The 20,543-nt window shown below is 34.5% G+C and overlaps 1 protein-coding gene across 3 annotated transcripts in view; it reads right to left on the reverse strand.

Moving 5' to 3' along the window:
• The window catches only part of Cdc27 (cell division cycle protein 27), a 44,982-nt gene that overhangs the window by 21,479 nt on the left and 2,960 nt on the right, over nt 1–20,543 (reverse strand). The window contains exons 4-7 of one of the 3 annotated variants that reach the window (XM_071595036.1): nt 18,491–18,794; nt 17,477–17,625; nt 11,496–11,681; nt 4,974–5,130 (exon numbers count right to left, since the gene is read on the reverse strand). In XM_071595036.1, the coding sequence (XP_071451137.1) occupies nt 4,974–5,130; nt 11,496–11,681; nt 17,477–17,625; nt 18,491–18,794 (796 nt within the window). Of the gene's footprint in view, nt 1–4,946; nt 5,131–11,495; nt 11,682–17,476; nt 17,626–18,490; nt 18,795–20,543 lie in introns of all 3 variants that reach the window. The other 2 variants (XM_071595035.1, XM_071595037.1) reach the window with 2 other exon arrangements.

Here is a 20,543-nt window from a genome sequence, read left to right on the forward strand (position 1 = left end):
GGCAACCAATGATGTGAAATATCACTTTGTATTAAACAACAAATGAGCTTAGATTCCTTTACCTATTGAATTCCCAGGACATCTTTTTGAATAAATATATATCAGATTACCTGATTATGGTATAAAATATCATCAATAAACATTGAGAACGTTCAGTAATCTTGTACCCTGCTTACACTTCACCATCACATTAATAAACCAAATAAAAAACACATTCCTCCAAATTACTATTTCATATGTAGCACGAACACCATCAAGTATGAAGTAAAAGTTAAAAGGAGGATCAAAGCAAAATGCCCATTCAAAATTTAAGCAAATATTATGGCCATGAAAATACTATTCAGAGTAGTTTAATGGATATAAAAACATCATAAACATAAAAAATTGTCAAAAAATATACAAGATGATTTATATTTTTAGTTCACTTATCTAAAACAAGAATATTCAACGCACTAAAATTAATCTCATGGAACTTTATCCAAAGGTTTAATTTATAAATACATGTCCTTATCCAACTTCAATTGGTGATGCAAATTTTATGCAGAATTTACCTGTATCCACGCTGTATTCTATTGGAAAAACTGTTGAGATGCATTAGAACTTTTCATAATTAAAAGTATACCTAGCTAATTTCTTCCATATTTTGATTAGCAAGGCTTATCAATTGCATGTTAAAATATTTACACTAATACGTTTCAAATTTTAAAATTGACCGGATTAACCTGAATCACCACTTAAATTATAATAACTAAAAACATCATCTCAATGATCATTTTTAAGTCAACCATTGGTTTTATTTAGTGCATAACAGGAAATAAATACGATGCCATAATACTGCTTCTATTTAATGGCTTAATACTTGACATATACAGTAAGCTCCTGATTATCCATGCCTATGGCTCCACGACAACATATAGATAATCCAAACACTTGGATAATCAAAATACATGGAAAATACAAGTATGGTCACAATATTAAAGAATTCAATTCATGTGAATCAAAACAGGTTTTAAAAACACGTGAATGCAATTAGAAAAAAGGGAACTCCTTTTAACTGCCTTGTGATAAATCGGAGATTTTTAGAAATGGAACGTACAATTGCTTCCTGCTTTCCAGCTATTTTAATAAGGGTTAAGTTATAGTTTTAGATGAACTCGACTATCATACAGAGAATTGCAGAACATATTATCTGACAGCTTAGAATAGCCAGGTTAAACCAAAAAAATAAATATGATTGTAGAAGGGCAAATATGAACAAAGATTGCTGATACAGATCAATTTTGTTCCGGGAAAAGAGAATAGTGCAGATAATCAAAAGTTTATGGTATTCTCTTTTTTTGATACTTGATAAAATAGCATAATGAATTACGAGAGCTGTACAGAAAGTAACCTCCATTATGCTATCAAAAATACATTGGACTAGATACAGAAAATTTATTATTTTCATCTCAAAACTACATATCTTCACTATACATATTCACCAAATAGATTTAAACCTTTGCCATATCTCTGAACTAGTTTTCAAATGCCTCAGCCTGAATATCTGCCAGCTGAGATAGCAGCCAACCGATGGCGGCATCTTGAACTTACTCATTGAGATGAGCACAAAACATGAGTAGCCTAACTTTATATACATGTATCCATGTAGCAGAGTTGTAAAAATCTGTGGAAAACTTGACATGGATTTCAGATTTCATGAAGTAACTGTTTTCCCAAACTGTCCATCAATTTCCACGCATTTTCATCATTCGCCACTTCTGTCATCATCATAGACATTTATGTTCACTCTAAAACGATCAACAACACTGACACACAACACTTATCACCCATCACATTTGGTCCATACTGAGTACAAATTTCCCAATGAATTTCAACAGCTTTTAGGTATTTTATCAGTGAAAAACTTATCGCAAAATGAACTTCACACTTGATGGGAATTTCAATTTTATTGCTTATTTTGACTAGCCATTGTAAACAAAAGGCAAGTGCCATGATCTTCCAACCACTGTAGCTTGAGGCATGTCACATGAAAACAAAGGCTACTTTCTGGACAGCCCTCGAATTTTAAAGTCATTAACTGATTATTAAAGTGATCAAAAAAGTATTAACTTGCATGATTCAAAGCTATATACATCATGATGACTTCCTGCACCCTCTAAATGTTAGCACATATCAACTATAATTGACGAATATAATAAATATAAATATTACTCATCTTACTTCAGTAAAATAATTTTAGTTCAACCAGGTCAATTTCAATAACTGTCCATTTTACTTAAGTCAAGATGTCTATTTTTCCCTATGACATGCCTATACCAAGTGAAATTTAATAATATCAAAAAATGACTAACAAGCAATGAAATGATATTTGCTTGCATGCACAATTTTATCTCTCAAAATGTATCAAATTTCAAAGTCTTTATTCTATCTCAAATATTAGATTCCTTCAGGCCTGAAAAATACCTGTCTGCTTTGGCAGTTAGTTCTTTCTTTGAAGAGAGTCTCCATCCACCTAAGAAATTTTTGACCTTGGGGATAAGATGGAAATTTGATGGAGCGAAATCACATGTGCATGGCTACAATTCATATCTTAGTTCATGTATTTTTGCCATGGCAATGACACTTGTGTGGGTGTGCATTGTCTAGATGAAAGATCACTTTCTTCCAAACCAAACCTGGCCTTTTTTGTTTATCTTTTGCTATCGTTGGTCCAGAAGTTTAGTGAAGTATTTTTCAGTAATTGTTCGACCAGTAGGAAGATAATCTATCAGCCGAATCCCTTCCGCATTCCAGAGGACTGAGGACATTACCTTTCCAGGCGACTGTATTGCCTTTGCTTTCTTTGGTGATGGTGAATGAACATGTTTCCACTGCTTTGGTTGCTGTTTTGTCTATGAGGTATCGTAGCAGACCCAAGTTTACTCTGTGGTCACAAAATGGCACAGAAAATCTAGTTGGGTGCTGTTAAAACTGGTCAAACATTGTTTGGTAATTTCAATTCTGATGTGTTTGTGATCCTGCCTCAAGAATCGCACCACTCTTCAGCAGATAATTTTCTCATATTGAATTCGATTAATAAAATGTGATACGCTCATTCAAATGACATCCTTATAGCTTCAGAAATTTCCCGCACTTTCATTCGGCAAACCTTCATGACCATTTTATGCACTTTTGCAACAATTTCTAGGCATGAGCGTTCTGAAGGTCGACATGAATTTCCTTTGCTTCCATACCTTTCTTTATGAAATATTTAATCACAGCTCAAATCTCAATTTTTCCTCTCTTCACAAATCACTACATGGGAACAACAACAGAGAGGTGTCTGCATCAGGGCAATTCAATATAGGAAGAATGACACTGGATAATGAATTTTGTACTTCAAATGAAAACTTTTATACTTAACAATGAAGGTGATCTAAAAAGTATTTTGAAAAACAAAAACTAATTAACTTTTTGAGAGAAATTGTATTTATATTTCAACCTCAGTCTTCTTGTGGGCTTATACATTTCATTCAATGCTGATCGAGTTTGTTGATCCCTACCACATAATGTGATTATTCTAACTCTGGAAAATAGTGATTTCTTCCAGCAATCATCTTATAAAATAAATAGAAGAATAAAATAAGAATAAAATCTCCTTCCTGCCAGCCATTTATTCATTTTGGAGAACAGATAGAAGCCTCGAGGAGCCAGATTCTGGAGAATAGAGATCTACATCTACATCAATACTCTGCAAACCACCACAAAATGTACGTAGCAGAGGGGGGGAGGTGATGGGGAATGACTTGGAATTGTAACTCAATTTCACGGTGACAACTTCAACCAGGATTGAAAAAGAATTTTTTGAGGGCCAAATATGGATTTTTTCTTGGCGCTCAAGTTTTCAAACGCATTAATAATAATGCATAGCATGCACCTATAATATCTGATTCTTTCACAAATAGTCAATGAAGATACTTGAATACCAAAATAGTCACAATAAACTTCCTAACAGAAGGAAGTCTTCACCTTCTCTGTTGCTGACTCCCAAATTGCTTTGAGTTTTCCTTGGTTTCAGATAAGTAGGGATGTATCAACATTCCTTCTTGAGTGCCAAACAACCTATTATATCTTGTGGATTTTGCTGAACCAGCTAAAAACCAACCTTGGTACATGATTTTCAGTCAACTGTGAGCAATTATGGCCACTATATTGGATGCAGTACTTCATTCCCAAATGATGATGGAAAATTTACATAGGTGCTCACAAAAGCATTATATAGGTGCTCACTCATTCAGGAGGTATTAAGCATTAGCAATCTTATGCACTTTAAATTAATCATCTACCAAAATATTATGGATTAGATCAATGATTTCCGGGGTAACAACTTCAACATTCAGCATCACTTGAATTCATACGATCCTCTCGAAAATATTGACATTACTTACTAATCATTGTATTCAAAGGTGCAGAATCACCATAATAAGTCTCTTGTTCAAGTTTCCCTTCAGTCTCCAGAGGTGATTTGGCATTCATAAAATGTTTGAGCAATACACAAAACTCTTCTTAATCTATTTTCGGGAAATAACTTGATTCTGATGGATGCTAAATAAACAGTAACAGCCCAACCTGAAAAACTAGGTGTGTGCACCCTGAAGAGATGAAATTAACTTAAAATAACTTTAATATGCACCAGTAATGCTCTCTCACTTTGCATTTGCATTTTCGAACTACCCCGTATTTAATTCACAATGGGCACATGAAGTATTACAATGGAGCATATATTGATAATACCTCGGAAACTTTATTTGAAGCAAATTAAAATAAAAAACTTTTGGTTATAAAACTAAAACTTGGAAAAAAGGAAGTGGAAATTTAACATTTACTAGGTTAGTAAATTGTGAAGAAGTGACTCTTTGCATCATCATGTGGTAAACAAATACCCATGGAATTTCAAAAAAACCTACCCCTACTCTTCTTCGGAAGCTGCTCACCCGCTTGGGAGCCAATCCCTTTTGATCATTGGTGTCTGGCAACTGCTGTAGCGGTGGAGTCCCAAGGGGTGAGGGAGTTTGCTGACCTAACTGCTGTGCTGGGTTCAGGTCAAAACCCTCAAAAGACTTTGTCATTTCTAAAGGTATAACACCAAACCTATGGCAATGAAATACATGAAAACATTAAATAAGAAGAAACCTTAAATTGCACAATAAATGAAAAATTACAAAATAGACTAAATTCATAATTACAAAGCTGACAGAACCAAAAAATCAACACTTATTAACATATTAAATAGAATCACTATTCATTGAAGATTAAAAAAAAAACAACATGTATTTTCTCCCCATTTAAGTAATAGGAAACACATTATTGTGAAGCAATTTATGCTCCACTCTTCTTTGAAACAGGAAGACATGAATAAGATCACTCTACTCCAACTATCATTAAAATGATTGTTCTCTGCCACTTTCACTACATTGTATTAGAGGAAAATGCTGACAACAGTGGTTCATTTCAATCATCATCAAAGAGATATTCCACACCCAACTGGAAGATTTCTGAAGAATACGAGGTGTATTAAAAAAAAGGTGCCTTTTAAAATTTAGCAGGGAAAATTCATTTGATTTTGGATTTTTTTTGTTTTGGTACACATGTCCCAAACATTTTTTACAGTTTAAACAATATAGCATATTTAGTTTGCTATTGACAGATACAAATGATAGATGTGTTTTGGTGTGCTTGGCGATTTTCTTCAATAAAAAAAATGGATCAAAGAGTTGGCATCAAATTTTGTGTCAAAAATGGAACTAAGCGCTCCAAAACACTTTAAATGTTGATAGTGGCAGTGAGTCTGCTCTGAGTAAAAAAAATGTTGAAGTTCTTCCAAGATGGTCAAGAAGATGCCAATGATGAACCTCGCTCTGGATGCCCCAGTATGTCAACAACAGATGAAAACATTGAATCAGTGAATAAAATTGTTTTGAACAATCGTCGAATCACTTTTAGAGAAGTTGCTGAGGATGTTGGCATATCGCTCATGCTATGCAATTTTTTTGGATGTTTTGGGCATTTGACATGAGCATCACTCAGGAGCTGTTGAATGACATCAATGATATCCTGATTTGCTCAAACGATCATAACTGGTGATAAATCATGGGTATATGGTTATGACATCGAAACGAAAGCCCAATCATCCCAATGGAAGAACCTAGGAGAACCAAGGCCGAAAGAAGCACGCCAAGTTTGATCATATGTAAAGGTTTTGCTCACTGGTTTTTTCGATTACCATGGCATAGTGCATCATGAGTTCTTACCACAAGGCCGCAAGGTCAATAAGGAGTATTGCCTTGAAGTTATGCGCCGTTTGCAAGAAGCAATACGGAAAAGACATCCGGTATTGTGGAAAAACAAATCATAGCTTTTGTATCATGATAATGCACCTGCTCACTCAACGTTGCTTGCGAGAGATTTTACGGCCAAAACACCACACAATCATGCCCCTTACGACTTTTTCCTGTTCCGAAAACTGAAGAGACTTCCAAAGAAACTGCGGGAGATGCCGCAACAGTAACTTTTAACTGAGTCATCTGCAAATGTGCTGCACTGAAGAGACTTGTGAAAGGACTGAGATTTGCAATGATAGAGGAGATAAAACTGCATCGCTGGAAGAGCTCAAGGCTATACCAAAAGTGCTTATCAGAATTGCTTTGAGGATTGGAAAAAGTGTTGGCACAAGGGTATTATATCAAGGGGGGGTTACTTTAATGGGGACAACTAGAATATTGAAGAATAAATAAATATTTTCTCATAAAAATATAGTCACCTTACTTTTTGAACACACCTCATACTATATTATGTAAAAATATTATGCACACCTCATTAAGATAGACACCTTACACAGCCAATGATCATAAAATATATTGCTCAAAGCAAAAAAAATGTATGCCAATAAGGATACTAACTTTTGCCTAAAGCCTGTTCATGGATAATTAGGCGAAAAGCAATGGACCCATAGAATTCATGGTAGGTTCCCAGAATTAAGTCAAAATCAAGGAAGAGTGAATATTTCTCATCTTTCACAGATGATTAGCCTAATGCTCCCCGTCTGTGCATACACGTAGTGGATGGGTCTCAGTTCTAGAATTTTCCATGGAGAAACAGCAAGTACTATCCGTAACAACTCTGACATATTATGTTAACATTTACATACTCTCCTATTAATGATTTATAATAAGCTTTTTAGTATTTTGAATGTTGAACTAAGGTGAGATTAACTTTGAACTAGCAAACAGCAGTTTTTATTTGTGAACTTCATCCAGAACTCTTTCATGAAATTTAACCTTGAAAGACAAATGGAAATCCAAAATTTTTAGTACAGGACAATGTTCTCTGCAGAAATACATTATTCTATGTCACTTATAGAATACATTGAAAATTTAAGCTAAACTGCCTCAAGATTTGAAAGATGTTTCGGCTAAAATAAGTGGCAGTAGCAGATTTAGGGGAGACGACCAACAACAGAAGTCACATGTGCCATTAGGGATGGATGAAAAAGGAGAAAGGATGGCGAGAAACCAGGCATCAGCATTAGCCTTCTCTTAAAAAAAGGCAGCAAGGGGTCCGCAGCTTAACGCCCCACCCAATGGACGGCGTACTCACTCAAAGTGCTCTCAAAAAACTACCTAAAGTATGGATTCGGATACCACTGAAAAATATCAGCTACCTCTGGGATTCAAACCCGGGACCTCTGGGTGGGAAGCCAAAACGTAAGCCTGTACTGCACCATCATAATCCCCTTGTGTTAAAATTTGAGTCAGAGAAAGTCCTTACAGTAAACAATTAGAGATTAAAATCTGAGAATATAATATTATGTGACAGTATGTTGATATTTTGTTGATTATAATAAACATCTTGATTAAGCACAGCAAAACTCTTTCTTGCTTAGAATAAATGCATGGCTAAACTATTTTATCAGAAAAGCATTCTTGCCTGGTAATATTTCAAATGAACTACAACAATTCACAAATTGCATGCAGTGGCGGAAACTAAAGGTGTAATAAAGTGGCCAACTTTAATACTAAGGCTTTGCTAATAATGAGATGCCTCATAATTTCTGTGCACAAATCTATACCATACTTTGCATTTCAGGAGTGTTTAATGCTCATATCCTAAGGAAATGTCCACACTTGTTCATTGAATAAACAACTGGCCCTTGAAATGAAATATTATTGTTCCTGACCCTCACCCATTTGAAGCATTGGACCTCAAATCTTAGGTTTTCAGCCTTTTCCTTCCCAATGTGTTAAGTGATTTTGCGCAAGTTTGATGAATTTTTTTAAAGTTTTTTTCTTTGGAGTTTAATACGGTTGAAAATGTACCTGGAGGAATTCCTAACTTCACCACAACAACCTTCTTCAATCCACTCTATACCGTACTTATCATTTGAACTTTATTGCTAATGTTCAAGAATTTTGGTCTCCATTTCTACTTCTACAGATATATAGTATACACTGCCAATTAATTAAAGCCAAGAGTACTTGTAATATCTCAACTTACACTGATCGGATTTAAGAACAGCAGGTGAAAATTTAATAAACCTGGAACTGGTAATTTTCTTAGAATTTTCTCAGCTGTGAATATCAGTAAAACCTGTTTTGAAATCTCAGTACGCATGGGCAGGCAAGGGTTGGAGAGTTTTGCTTTGGTACCCTACTGGGCAAGGTCTACTGCTAATGAGGGGAGAAAGGAACCCAAGATTATCTGTCTTTTACCCAGTTTATGTTTTAATTTTCAAACTCAACTGAAATACAGTTGGGAGGTGATTTTCAGTCAATTGTAAAAATTTAACTCTTTATGACAAAGGGAAAAATTTCAGTTGTCAGCAACAAGATATAAGTTGGCCTGTGAAATGTAAAGAATGAAATCAAAATTCAGATTCTTTCGCATTGCCGAAAATCTAATGAACATATTTAAGCTATCGAAGTTTGACTATATAATCAAGGGATGTGAAGTTGAGCTTGGGACCTAATGATAAAATATATGTAAAATGACAAAATATTCACATCGAAATATGATTTTTACATTTGCTCAACTGACACGGTATCATATGATTGTTAAATAACTGATACAGTTACTCCTGTTTCCTATATATTCTAATGCATTGATCAGTACAAAGGATGATGCTATTTGGAAGGAAACTGACAAAAAGAATGAAGAATCAAATGTTGGGAAGGATTCTAGTAAGAAATCTGATTATAAAAGAGAGCGGAAATATTAAAATTAAAACAATTTTTAGAGGCTCAACAGAGCAGTCAAGCTTGATTGTAGAAAATATTGCCACTGAAAAGTATAATAGTTCCTAGTCTTATTTCGACTTGTTGTCAATGGAAAACAATTTCTATTTGATAACCTTAATGTTCTTGACAAAGAATAAATGTGTTATTATTGTAGCAGGCCATATTTATTTTACTAAATGTAGCATTATTCATATACATTTTCTTCTAAGAAATAGGTAAGAAATCAATGAGAAAATATAATGATTAATACTAAAATATATCAGAATAAGAAACTAAAATAAGAAACATATGAGAAATTCTCCATAATACTTATGGCATTCTTCTCTTACCATTACTACGAAATAAGATTTTAATAACAGCTCAAAATCCCAAGCCATTAGATATTTAGTAGTCAAATTTGGGTTATGTGATAAATATACCTATACAAACAAGGGGCATTAATAAACTAGCATATAACTAGTATATGTTTTCATATACTGAATTTGTCAGAGCAGCCCCAATTTTTTGCCGAAACTGCGAGAAGAAAATTTGATGCAGGGGGTATGCTTGTCAGCAAATGAGTCACAGTTGAGCATTGAGACATAACTTTTGAAGTTCCCATTGAGAATCATTAGTGCAGCAGATTTAATTGCCAGCATCTTCAACAAAATCAAATTATCCTACCAAAATCTTGGAAAATATTGATGACAACAAATCACTATGCAAAAGAAAGTACACTCATCCAGCCAGCTAGAGGGATAGTTGAGCATGAAAGATTGAATTATAAATCTTACTAATAGAATAAATCTGAAAATTAATTAATTTGTTTGGGGACACATCACGCCAAGATGGCATGGAGAAATGGCTTCTACTTTTTGCAGAAATACGGTAAAAATACACAAAGCAACAACATTACATTAACAGATACAAATTTATACTATGATTTATGCCATCATTTGAGCATATGCTTCCAACGGCTGTTGCAATATTTGAGTCTTGGATTATTTCTTCAAAATTTAATTTCAAGGGTGCATCATTTTTTTTGCAGCTACAGCTAAATTCAATTGTCTCCGATTATTTCTTTATGAGTTAACTTTTAAAGTACATCAGTTTTTTAAAATTCAGTAACCATTATGCCAGACAAAATAGCTAACTACCAACAAAATCACATGCCTACATATGACACTGTAATGAAGAAACTGCCCATGGACATTAAAAGGCCTATAATAAGAATTAAATTCAATGACAGCTGAATGGATGAATTGGTCTGGCAAAGATTCTAGTACTTTCAATCCTATCAAATTATGCTCTCAAAACAAAAGTATTCAATGAAAAAGTAACACAATGACACAGAAAGTACACCTATCATAAATGAATGCCTTACCAATTCCTTCAGCAACATCAAATTACACTAGCCGATGATGGGAAAATGCCATAGTAAGAATATTCAATAAAGAGTACACTCAGTAGCAACAATATCTTATGTCTTTGGCCATAACCATGTTTGCCATACTGCGAAAATATAATTCATTCATAGACACGGATAATTGAAGAAGAGTGTCTTCTGTTTATCAAGTTCAGAACAATGGGAGAAGGAGATTCAACGCTAATTTCAAAGTATCTGCTGCCATGCACACATTAAGAATGTGAGAATTATGCCACGGCTGAAAATTTCAAATAAATACAAAATGTATTTAGAACTGCTGTGCCAGCCTTTCTTCTTCGCAGATTACAATATCACCCCAGCTTTTACGTATTCAGAAGCCAAATACCAGGGGTCAAATAACAATGAAATCAAATAGAAAATAACTAACTTGTGTGGGTACATACAATTATGAAAATACTCGAAAATATTTCTCAGCAGCACAATTGCAGAGAAGTACCGAATGGTATTGAGGTCATGAGAAAGAACAACAAGCCAGCAGTGGGAGTTCACAGCAGAAAAGATCCAATTATTAGAAGATGCCATACCCTGGTCTGGTATTAACCAGTATATTGCAATGAAAACCTTATGATGTCATTCTTCCATGGGAGAAACAAAAGTGCTTCCTTGGACAGATAAGACAATGTTGATCAAACAACAGCATATTTGGATATGCCCAGCTCCAGTGAAGAGGAGATGTGCCAAGTTAATGCTGGTGATGACAACAGGATATGAAAAATACTTTGCGCCAAGGATACCTGGAATCAATGCAGATGATGCAAAGAGTATTATGCAAATCACCACTTCTGTCTTCCACATACCTTGGAGAGTCATATGCTGTAAGAGATTTGAAGAGGATTCGAGGGAAAGGAAGTTTCTGCATTCGGACATTCCTCATCGAGACAACAGGCTGTGAATGAAGGTGTGATTGTCCAATTGGTGTTGAATCATCATTCATCCATCCATAAGGAGTCGAGTTCAAGGAGTTCACCAGTGGGACTGGAGTACTAAAATTAAGCATGCGACGAAGAAAGTAATCACAATCAAATATGACATCAAGGAATACATTCAACAGATTTAGGCATCACGTAGTGGAATTTTGTCATTATGAGAAAAACAAATTTGCACTTTTCCACAGATTTATTTGTAACGTACAATGTGTTTCAGTTCAGCGAACCTACTTGTACCTGAAGATTGTTCAATGAACTGAAACACGTAGTACTTTATAAATAAATCTGGGTAAAAGTGCATATTTGTTTTTCTCATAATTACATCAAGGGACAAAAAATACAAATAATGTTACAGTACAGAACAAAATAAACAAAACAAATAACATACAATTCAAAATAATAGCTATCAGCATATTCGACCAGAAATTCATAATGATCACTGATGAGAGCTGCATTAGGTAAAAGAAATTTTACATTAAAATTGAGACACTTTGAACATTATAAAATGATTTTTACAGAAGCCATTATCTCGGTGAAATTTCATATTCATGACTTAGGGATCACAGATACGCATACTTTTTACCCATATTGAGGAAACTTCAACTGCATTACAATTTGTTTCTACTTGGACAACGCAGCATTTTTCAAGCATCAATAATGAGTATATTCATTCATTCATAAGTACAAGTCTTTCTTTCTATTTTAATAATGGATGTCAATAATGAGGTTTATTGAACATAATAGTTGATAGACTCATGATGCCCAATAATTATGATAGTGGACATGGTAGAAAAAATGCTTTGAAATTTACTTTGTCCTGGGCTAAAATTGGATATACTTAGCTCCCATAACAAACACAAGTACAATTGAAACAGACAGTACAAACGGAAAAGTTAGAATGGATCATATCATTGAAGTGTGAGAGTGGAATATGTTGAATTGGCCTAAATCATGAAAATAAGACATTTAACAAGCACAGCCACAACATTGGTTCAATAGGAACAATTGGAGAAAAAAGAACTCCCACTGAATCTCCAATGTTAAGTTAACGTTGAATCTTCAGTTAGCACTGTTTACTTTCGAGAGCTTAAGCGCAAAAAAATATATCTGCCTTGGATACCACTATAATGTTTCCCTAGGCCAACATCCCTCTCAACAAAATTTATTACAAATGGATTAGAACACACATAGACTTAATAAACATGGGCACATATTTTGGTATGGTCAAGGCAAATTCTGTCATATATTTAAGGTATCCACTCTCAAAATTTTCAAACTTATGATGACTGTAATAGAATAACAAGGAAAAGTCTTGCAAGTCAATCAGCACCAAGTTTTGTTTGCCCCTATTTCTCCTATTCATTTTAAATAAAAACTATACCCACTGCAGTTAATGGCAACCGTAAAGCCTTTGCATTTGGAAGAAGCCAGGAGGTACTACCTGTGGAACTAGCCAAGAGGCAGTATCCAGGCAATTGTTGAATTTGATTTGCAGCAAGAAGTCAGAAGTACAAAAGTTATGCCACAACTATGTTATTCCACAACCATAAGAGGAGATTACTTTACATAATTTGAAAAAAAGCAAATTAGGCATATGAGCATTTTTTTTCAATAGTATTTTTGGGGAAAATGCTTGAGATTACATGAGTACACATTAATGTAGTATTATATTCACAGTGAACCAAGTGATGGCTACAAAAGAAACAGTGCATATCCCAGGAACAATTTTGAACTTAAAAGTCAAACAATGAATCATTGATTTTTCTCACAAAAGTTCTCCGTGACTCAAACTACCCAGATACTAGGCAGATTTATCAACATTATATTTTTCACAGTAGTGTGCAAAAGGCTGCATTTGAATTCTAAAGATAATATTCATTACTTTCAAGTTCTGGAGAGAAAATATGGCCAATAATAGCACTAGTAGAATTGGGGTAATAGGTACAGTGAAGTTTTTCTTAATGAGCACCTCAAAGAGCAAGTAATTCCCATAACAAGCAAAAATATTGGTCCCAAAAACGATTATGATAGCTTAGCGAGCTTAATTTTTACATAACAAGTGATAACGAATTCCTGGATTCATAGAGCATCTGCTATGGTAGTTCATCTCTAGCACTCGTAGTAGTAGTGGTTTTAGGGGAGGCGACCGACAGCCAAGGTCATTTGCACCATTAGGGATGGATGGGAAAGGAAGTGTGGAGAGAAACCCAGTGTCGGCATTAGCTTCCTCTTGTCGAAAGGCCCCAAGGGGTCTGCAGTTTAATGTTCCATCAACCGGACTTCATACTCACTCAAAGTGCTCTCCACAAAGCACCTCAAGTAGGGATCGAGATACCACTGAAGAAAAAAATCTGTCGCCTCCAGGATTCGAATCCGGGCCCTCATGGTGGGAAGCCTGTATGTTAGTAACTGCACCATCGCAATCCCCCTATAGCACTTGTTCCGGTACAACCTAAGCATAACTAGTGATCACACATTTTTCCAAACTTGTGCTCAAACATAGAATTATGGATTTTATTTTGTGCAAAGTTAAATAATTTTTTGTGCACAGTTTTCAAATTGCCATGAAGAAAAATTTGTAAGAAGAAAGACAGAGGAAAATAAAAATAAAACAACAGTAGAACTTCATTGGTGACTTCAAAAAGCTCATAGATTTTGAGAGTCACTGATTATTACATGTCCTTAATTGTGATAAGACTGTTCTCTTTGGGAAGAAGATGCAGAAGCGAACCTATATTTGTGCAGCACATAACAGTTGAAGAGAATACATTGCCCAGTCATCATAATCAAGGTAAAGAAAGGCCATATCATGCTGCTTTATTGCACAAATGCAAGTGGCTATTGGACAATCAAATCCAGGCTTGTCTATCATTCAGAAACTCCATGAGCCTTCAAGAAATCCAAAACAGCAGGCTAACTGAGATGTCGAGGTCACAGGAAACTTTTGCATCATACCAAGCGTACGAGGAATCGCCCTTATAAGGCAGTGCCGATGCACACCATAAACTCATTTAACGATCATTCTGACTTGTGTTTTTACCAAGGTTCGAAGGGTTGGTGAAAATAATTGTCTCTAGTAAGCTTTATAGTAAAAAGGCATTACGTACATATAATTAATAATTAACAATTATTCTGATTCTTTTTTGCTTTTACGATTCGAGTTCACACTTCATTCAGCGATAGAAAAAAAGGTGAACGCGATCCACGGTACAAACCTTGTACATAATGTATTTCTTTTTTGGCATGACACACATCACATTTTACATTAATTTATATGCATAAGTTGTTTCACTAAACCTAAGTTTTACTTTACCAGAAAGGTCGCAGAACAGATTAGGCTTGTATTAAGAGCTTAAACTGTATTATGTATAAGAGAAAATTACTTGCTCTACAGGATGATAAAACCATAATCAATATTGGCAATATTTTTAGTAGTTTTATATTAAACTTTGAACAATACCCTTTTACAGAAAATACTCATTTTTAGATGTAATACACATGGTAGGTAGAGTCAAATGTTCACAGGCAATTGTAGACACACTAAATGATTTCTAGCAGAAATATTATATTGTAGCAACAATGTTCCTACATTTGTGACAGATGGAGCGGCTCAAAAATAACTCGTTAAGAATTGATTAAACATAATATTATTATACAATGGTGAAAACAAATGGATAGTCAAAAGTTTTGTAAATTCCTAAATGCCAATCCCCACTTAAACTTTGACGTACAACTTTTAACTGGAAATTTAAAATCGATAGAAGCTGACTTTCATGAAGGTGGCCAGTTTTTCACGGTAATGACAACATTAGAATTGGGCTACTATTAAAATCATTTATCACAGGCTTTGCGGATCTATCCATTACAGATATAAAATGAGCAATTTTGCAAATTCCACTTATTGTGGAATGAATGAAGTTTCAATTTTTCTTCCCAAATAGCACTATTGTTCAGACGACTACATATCATTCTGCAAGTAGTAATCTGAAAATCCAGCATGTGAAAAAAATTATCAGTTATTCAAAAAATGAGGGTGTTATAATCAAGCTAGTCTCCTAGTATGTAGGTTATGATGACCTATTTTCAAGCGATAATCAAGTGACATCCCACGAATTAATCTGGCTAAGCCAACTCACATGATCATTCCAGATAAAGCACGTAAAACATCTCCAATGTTGGGAGAAATACTTGTTGAAACTAATACAGTGTACATATAAAGACAACAAGGAACCAATGAAATGTATGGCTAACTTATTTAAATCAACATTAACCTTTATTGGTAAAACCTTAAGTCTAGTCACAACATTTAAGCAATTGACACTTACTTGCTTCGATTGTACAACATTTCTACAATGCTGAGAAAATACATTTTCACTTTAAAATATATTTTTTTTCAGGAGGAATATCAGAAGATATATTTTGCAGGTCTATTGTCTCTTTTAGCAAAAGATATGATTAAGTTAATATGATGCTACATAAATGCTTCCCTTGGTTAAATAACAAATCAACACGATTAACTGAATTGAGGTTAATTGATGATACAAGTTTTGATTTATTCTAGGAGGAGCACGTAAAATCAAATGTTAGATACAAAAATGAATGTTTAACCCTCTAAGTGCGGCGGGGATTTCAGGGGTACTAGTGAGAAGTGCGAAAGTTAATTTAAGAAAATGTATCACCTTAGAAAAAAAAACATTATGAAGTTATTTGTTTAGATATCCATATGCAGTTTTTTTATTTTAAAATATAATATTGTAGTTAATAATGATGTGATACATTTACATTATCTTAAAAATAAATGTAATTACTACAGTATCATAAATTTGAAGAATATTTTTCTAGCAATTATATTTCGATTTTTAGACACAAAACTAATATTTTTTTAAAAACATTTTTCAATGAAACTACGATATTTAAATATAATAAAGATTCAAAAAGACATGCAGAAAATATTATAAATAAATAAAGAAAAACCAGTGAATTGCAAATTTTTTTGTCAGCCCCTGCTAGTTCGATTTTGTTGAAAAGGCTGATCTCACTGAGTCAAATTGGGAATTTTCCCCTTTCCTTGAGACTGCGGCAATGTGCTTACAATCTAAAGGCAGAAAAAAACCAAGTTCTAACTCACAGAGAACTGCTGACAATGTAATCCATTACACAGGGCGCAATTGATTAGATATAATGGACAGCAAGAGAAACCAAAATGATTACAAAGCAGTGTTCTCATTTCCATCGTCTCAACAAAGTCTGAATAAGCAGCTATAAATCAACACCACGACACCGCAACACATTCAAGAGATTACAGATAAAAACAGATTAGTAGCCTTTCAGCGGCTTTTCATAGTGGAAAGACCACTCAGAAAAAAAAACGAGCAAACAATTAGGCTGAGCTTCCCGACATGTACAAAACTGAACGAAAAATTATAGTAATAGTTATACTTTTTGAAAAGCATTTAAAATTGCTAATAAAAAATTAAAAAATTAATTACGTAATTCTATGGAATTCAACCTATCGATAGCACAAAAACCATAAATTATTAAAGAAAAAACCATAAGTTACAGCGATTTAAACAATAGCCTACGCAAGAGCCGATATATCGGCCCGCCGCACTTTTCGCCAGGGATACGAAAGCCGATATATCGGCCCGCCGCACTAAGAGGGTTAACATTAATAGGAGAAGAATTTCCAAATAAGAAGTTATGCAGTTCCATATGATAAAATTCTCTAAAAAATTATTTTTGAATAAGAGAAATGGATTCAAAATTAAATGGTCATCAACAATAATACTAAGAATACCATAAACTAAGAGCTTCCACAAACAAAGATGAATAATGTCAGTAGCTTAACTCACCTGCTTACAGCAGGATGGCCACCACCATCAGTCGTTGGAATATAATTATTCATTCCTCCAATTATTACTTCATGATTCTTTTGACTATTAATATAGTTGATGATTGGATTATATCCAAGGCAAGAATGAAAATTTTCTAATGATGAAAGCTGTAATAATTTGAAATGAAATTATAATTATTAAATACTCAGAAAGGAGTAACAGATACATAATTTGCAAATGCCTAGACATTACACTCTTAATTATCCATGCCATTTCTTCCTAGAATCTCAAAATTTCACCAAATTTACAATTTGCAAGGATAATTTTCCTTTGAAACTTTGAAAGACAGTTTCAAAAATATAAAGGTTTCAATTTCACAAAATATATGGTCGCCAATCATACTTAATGTTTTAGTTTAAACTTTCCATACTTTTCCATCATTGTTTCCTTCACATTCATTAGCCCCGAGAACTCCATATTCTCCTTTAAAGCGAGTCAAAGCGAGCGAGCGAGAATTCCATATTCTCCTTTAAGAAGATAGATGAGAGAGGGCAATTGACCCAAGTAAAAAAAATTAGGCAGAAGATATCACAAGGAGATAAGGAAAGTTTACCAAGGAAGTATGACCTGGGTGCACAGTACAGAAAGGTTAAAGATAAAAGGAATCAGAATGTAAAATCCATGAACACTGTTCACGATACTGCTGACAAATTAATAACTGAATTATGAAAGATTCGAGACCGACAAAGAATATTCTAATACTAATAATAAAATATTGAGCCAGCAACAAACAAACCAACCTTTAGAAAGGTTACCATTGTTAAGTAACCCTAGAACCCCAGGGGTTCAATTATTACAATTTACTTGATACCCATTCCTACAGCAGGAATCAGGAATGCACCTTTGGATCAGCAAGCAAGTTTTTTATTCTCTTAATTAAACCAAAGAGCATATTAATCTTTTCGAGGGGTTTTGGCAATCCCACATAAACAATCTCCACTCCAAACCATACATGAAAGACACATTTCATACCTGAAAGACTTTTTTTGGGTCAGGTTTATCTCCAAGGTCACAAAGCTCTTCAAATGAGTGCCACAAAAATGGATTTAGACGAAGGGATCTACGAAGTGCTTCTGCAGCCCTTGGAGATCTTTCTGTGCGAGAACAAATGCAAGCAAGAAGCTGCAAAGCAAATGCAGCTTGTTCATCCCCAAAGTCTGTGATGATGTCATCAAGTGGTCTTATTCTTGCGGCTGTGGATGGAACAAAAGAACCTCCACCTGTACCAGTTGCGGCTCCGCTGCCACTCGTCAGTACTGCTTCTGCTTCTGATAATCTACAGGAAAGTCATAGGAGTAAGGATGTAATGGGCAACAGAGACAAAATAAAAAGACAAAGACCAACAGCAAATTGAATAGTTGCATCTTAAGGACAAAGACTGTCTACTTGACAATACAGTATGCTGAACAAACATCAATATACAAACTGTTGTGCAAGGAACATACTCAGGGAGGTTGCATACTATTTACACTTTCATATGGTTAAAAATTTTCTAATAAAATGTCAATGGCAGGTTATTTCACTTCGCTGAAAATATATCATCAAAACAGAGCCTACAAGAATTACTACTACCAGGACACCACTTTAATATTCATAGTTATGCATACTTTTACCCTAACATTTAGCTATAAATGGCGAGCAACACTTTTGAGGAATTAATTTTTGTTTCTGAAACTTTCTGACTTCCAATGAATTTTAATGAATGTGCCAAGTCCCAAGTTTTTATTATTTTCCAATGGTGTTACTTTGGTTATGAGTGCTGAAATGTATTTTTGCTACTCCATGTATCAGAGAACATTCAACTTCTGGGTGAGTAGCCCCGAAGCTTATATACTAGGTGTGTGTCCAATAAATAACAGGAATTTGAGTCACATGCTTGGAAAGAATTTTATTTGTTTATCTCTCTTTTATCCCCTTTGAAATAGTCCCAATTAGATATTATAAACTTATTACAGCACTTTTTCCAAACCGTAAAACACTTCTGGGACTCAACCTCAGCTTTTAGCTCTCTCAGCAATGTGTTTTAAATCTCATCTATGCTTGTAAAATGACAGCCGTATAAGGTTCTCCTTATTTTTGAGAACAGAAATAAATCTGGCGAATATGGAGGCTAGGGCATCATGAAAGTGTCGTTTTTCTCCAAAAACTCACAAACAAGCATTGAAAGTGTGAGCAGGTGCATTGTCGTGGTTGGTGCAAAAATTGGTACATAAATTGTTTTGCCTAAAATATGGGTGTTTCTTTCCATTTGCTTCGCACAAACGACATTGAATTTGCCAGTAGTAATCTTTATTGATCGTTTGACCTTGTGGCAAGAACTCATGGTGCACACTCTGAAATTGCAAAATTCCCATTTCTTTTTGAGCACACCTCTTATATTATCACATGAATCATCAAGTGCTGCAATAAATGATGGAGCAAATGACGAACAAATAAAATGCTTTAAGGATGCCTAAGTGGAATGCCAATCTGTTGTGCTGGTGGTTATAACACTTTAAGCGAGAATCAGGCTGCACTCCAGGTTTGCAGCAAATGACAACATTCAGCACCGGGCAATTTACATGCAAGTCCCCTTCACACAAGAGTAGATTCAAATGGTTCACACTGCATCGGACCTCAAGTGCAAAAAATTTCTATCGGTAGCCACACTATAATTCCTGTCCCAATTCCAAGGTGGTCATAACCAATGGCAACATTATAGAATTTAATAATTTCCACTGGTTTCAACATAAGATGATGTTCACCTTACGGTCCGATACATAAAACAAAAATCCTTATAAAAATTGGCATTATAAATTTCGTTTCACAAAGAAAATGAATCGATAAAGGTGCAAACAAAGATTAAAAGATGATTGAGAAAAAAAGAAAAGGCTCAGAGGACTATATGAAAGCTTCAAAGAAGCCTATGGGCTTCTTTGAAGCTTTCATAAAGATTGGAACCATTCAATTTTTGTTTGTCACAAAGAACATTGATGCTGATCACTGGAATAGAAGCGAGAATGCCAGGAAAGTAAACTAGGAGACG

Source organism: Hetaerina americana, unplaced genomic scaffold, assembly GCF_022747635.1.
Source record: "Hetaerina americana unplaced genomic scaffold, ioHetAmer1.1.p SCAF_7, whole genome shotgun sequence".
Classification (NCBI taxonomy): domain Eukaryota; kingdom Metazoa; phylum Arthropoda; class Insecta; order Odonata; family Calopterygidae; genus Hetaerina; species Hetaerina americana.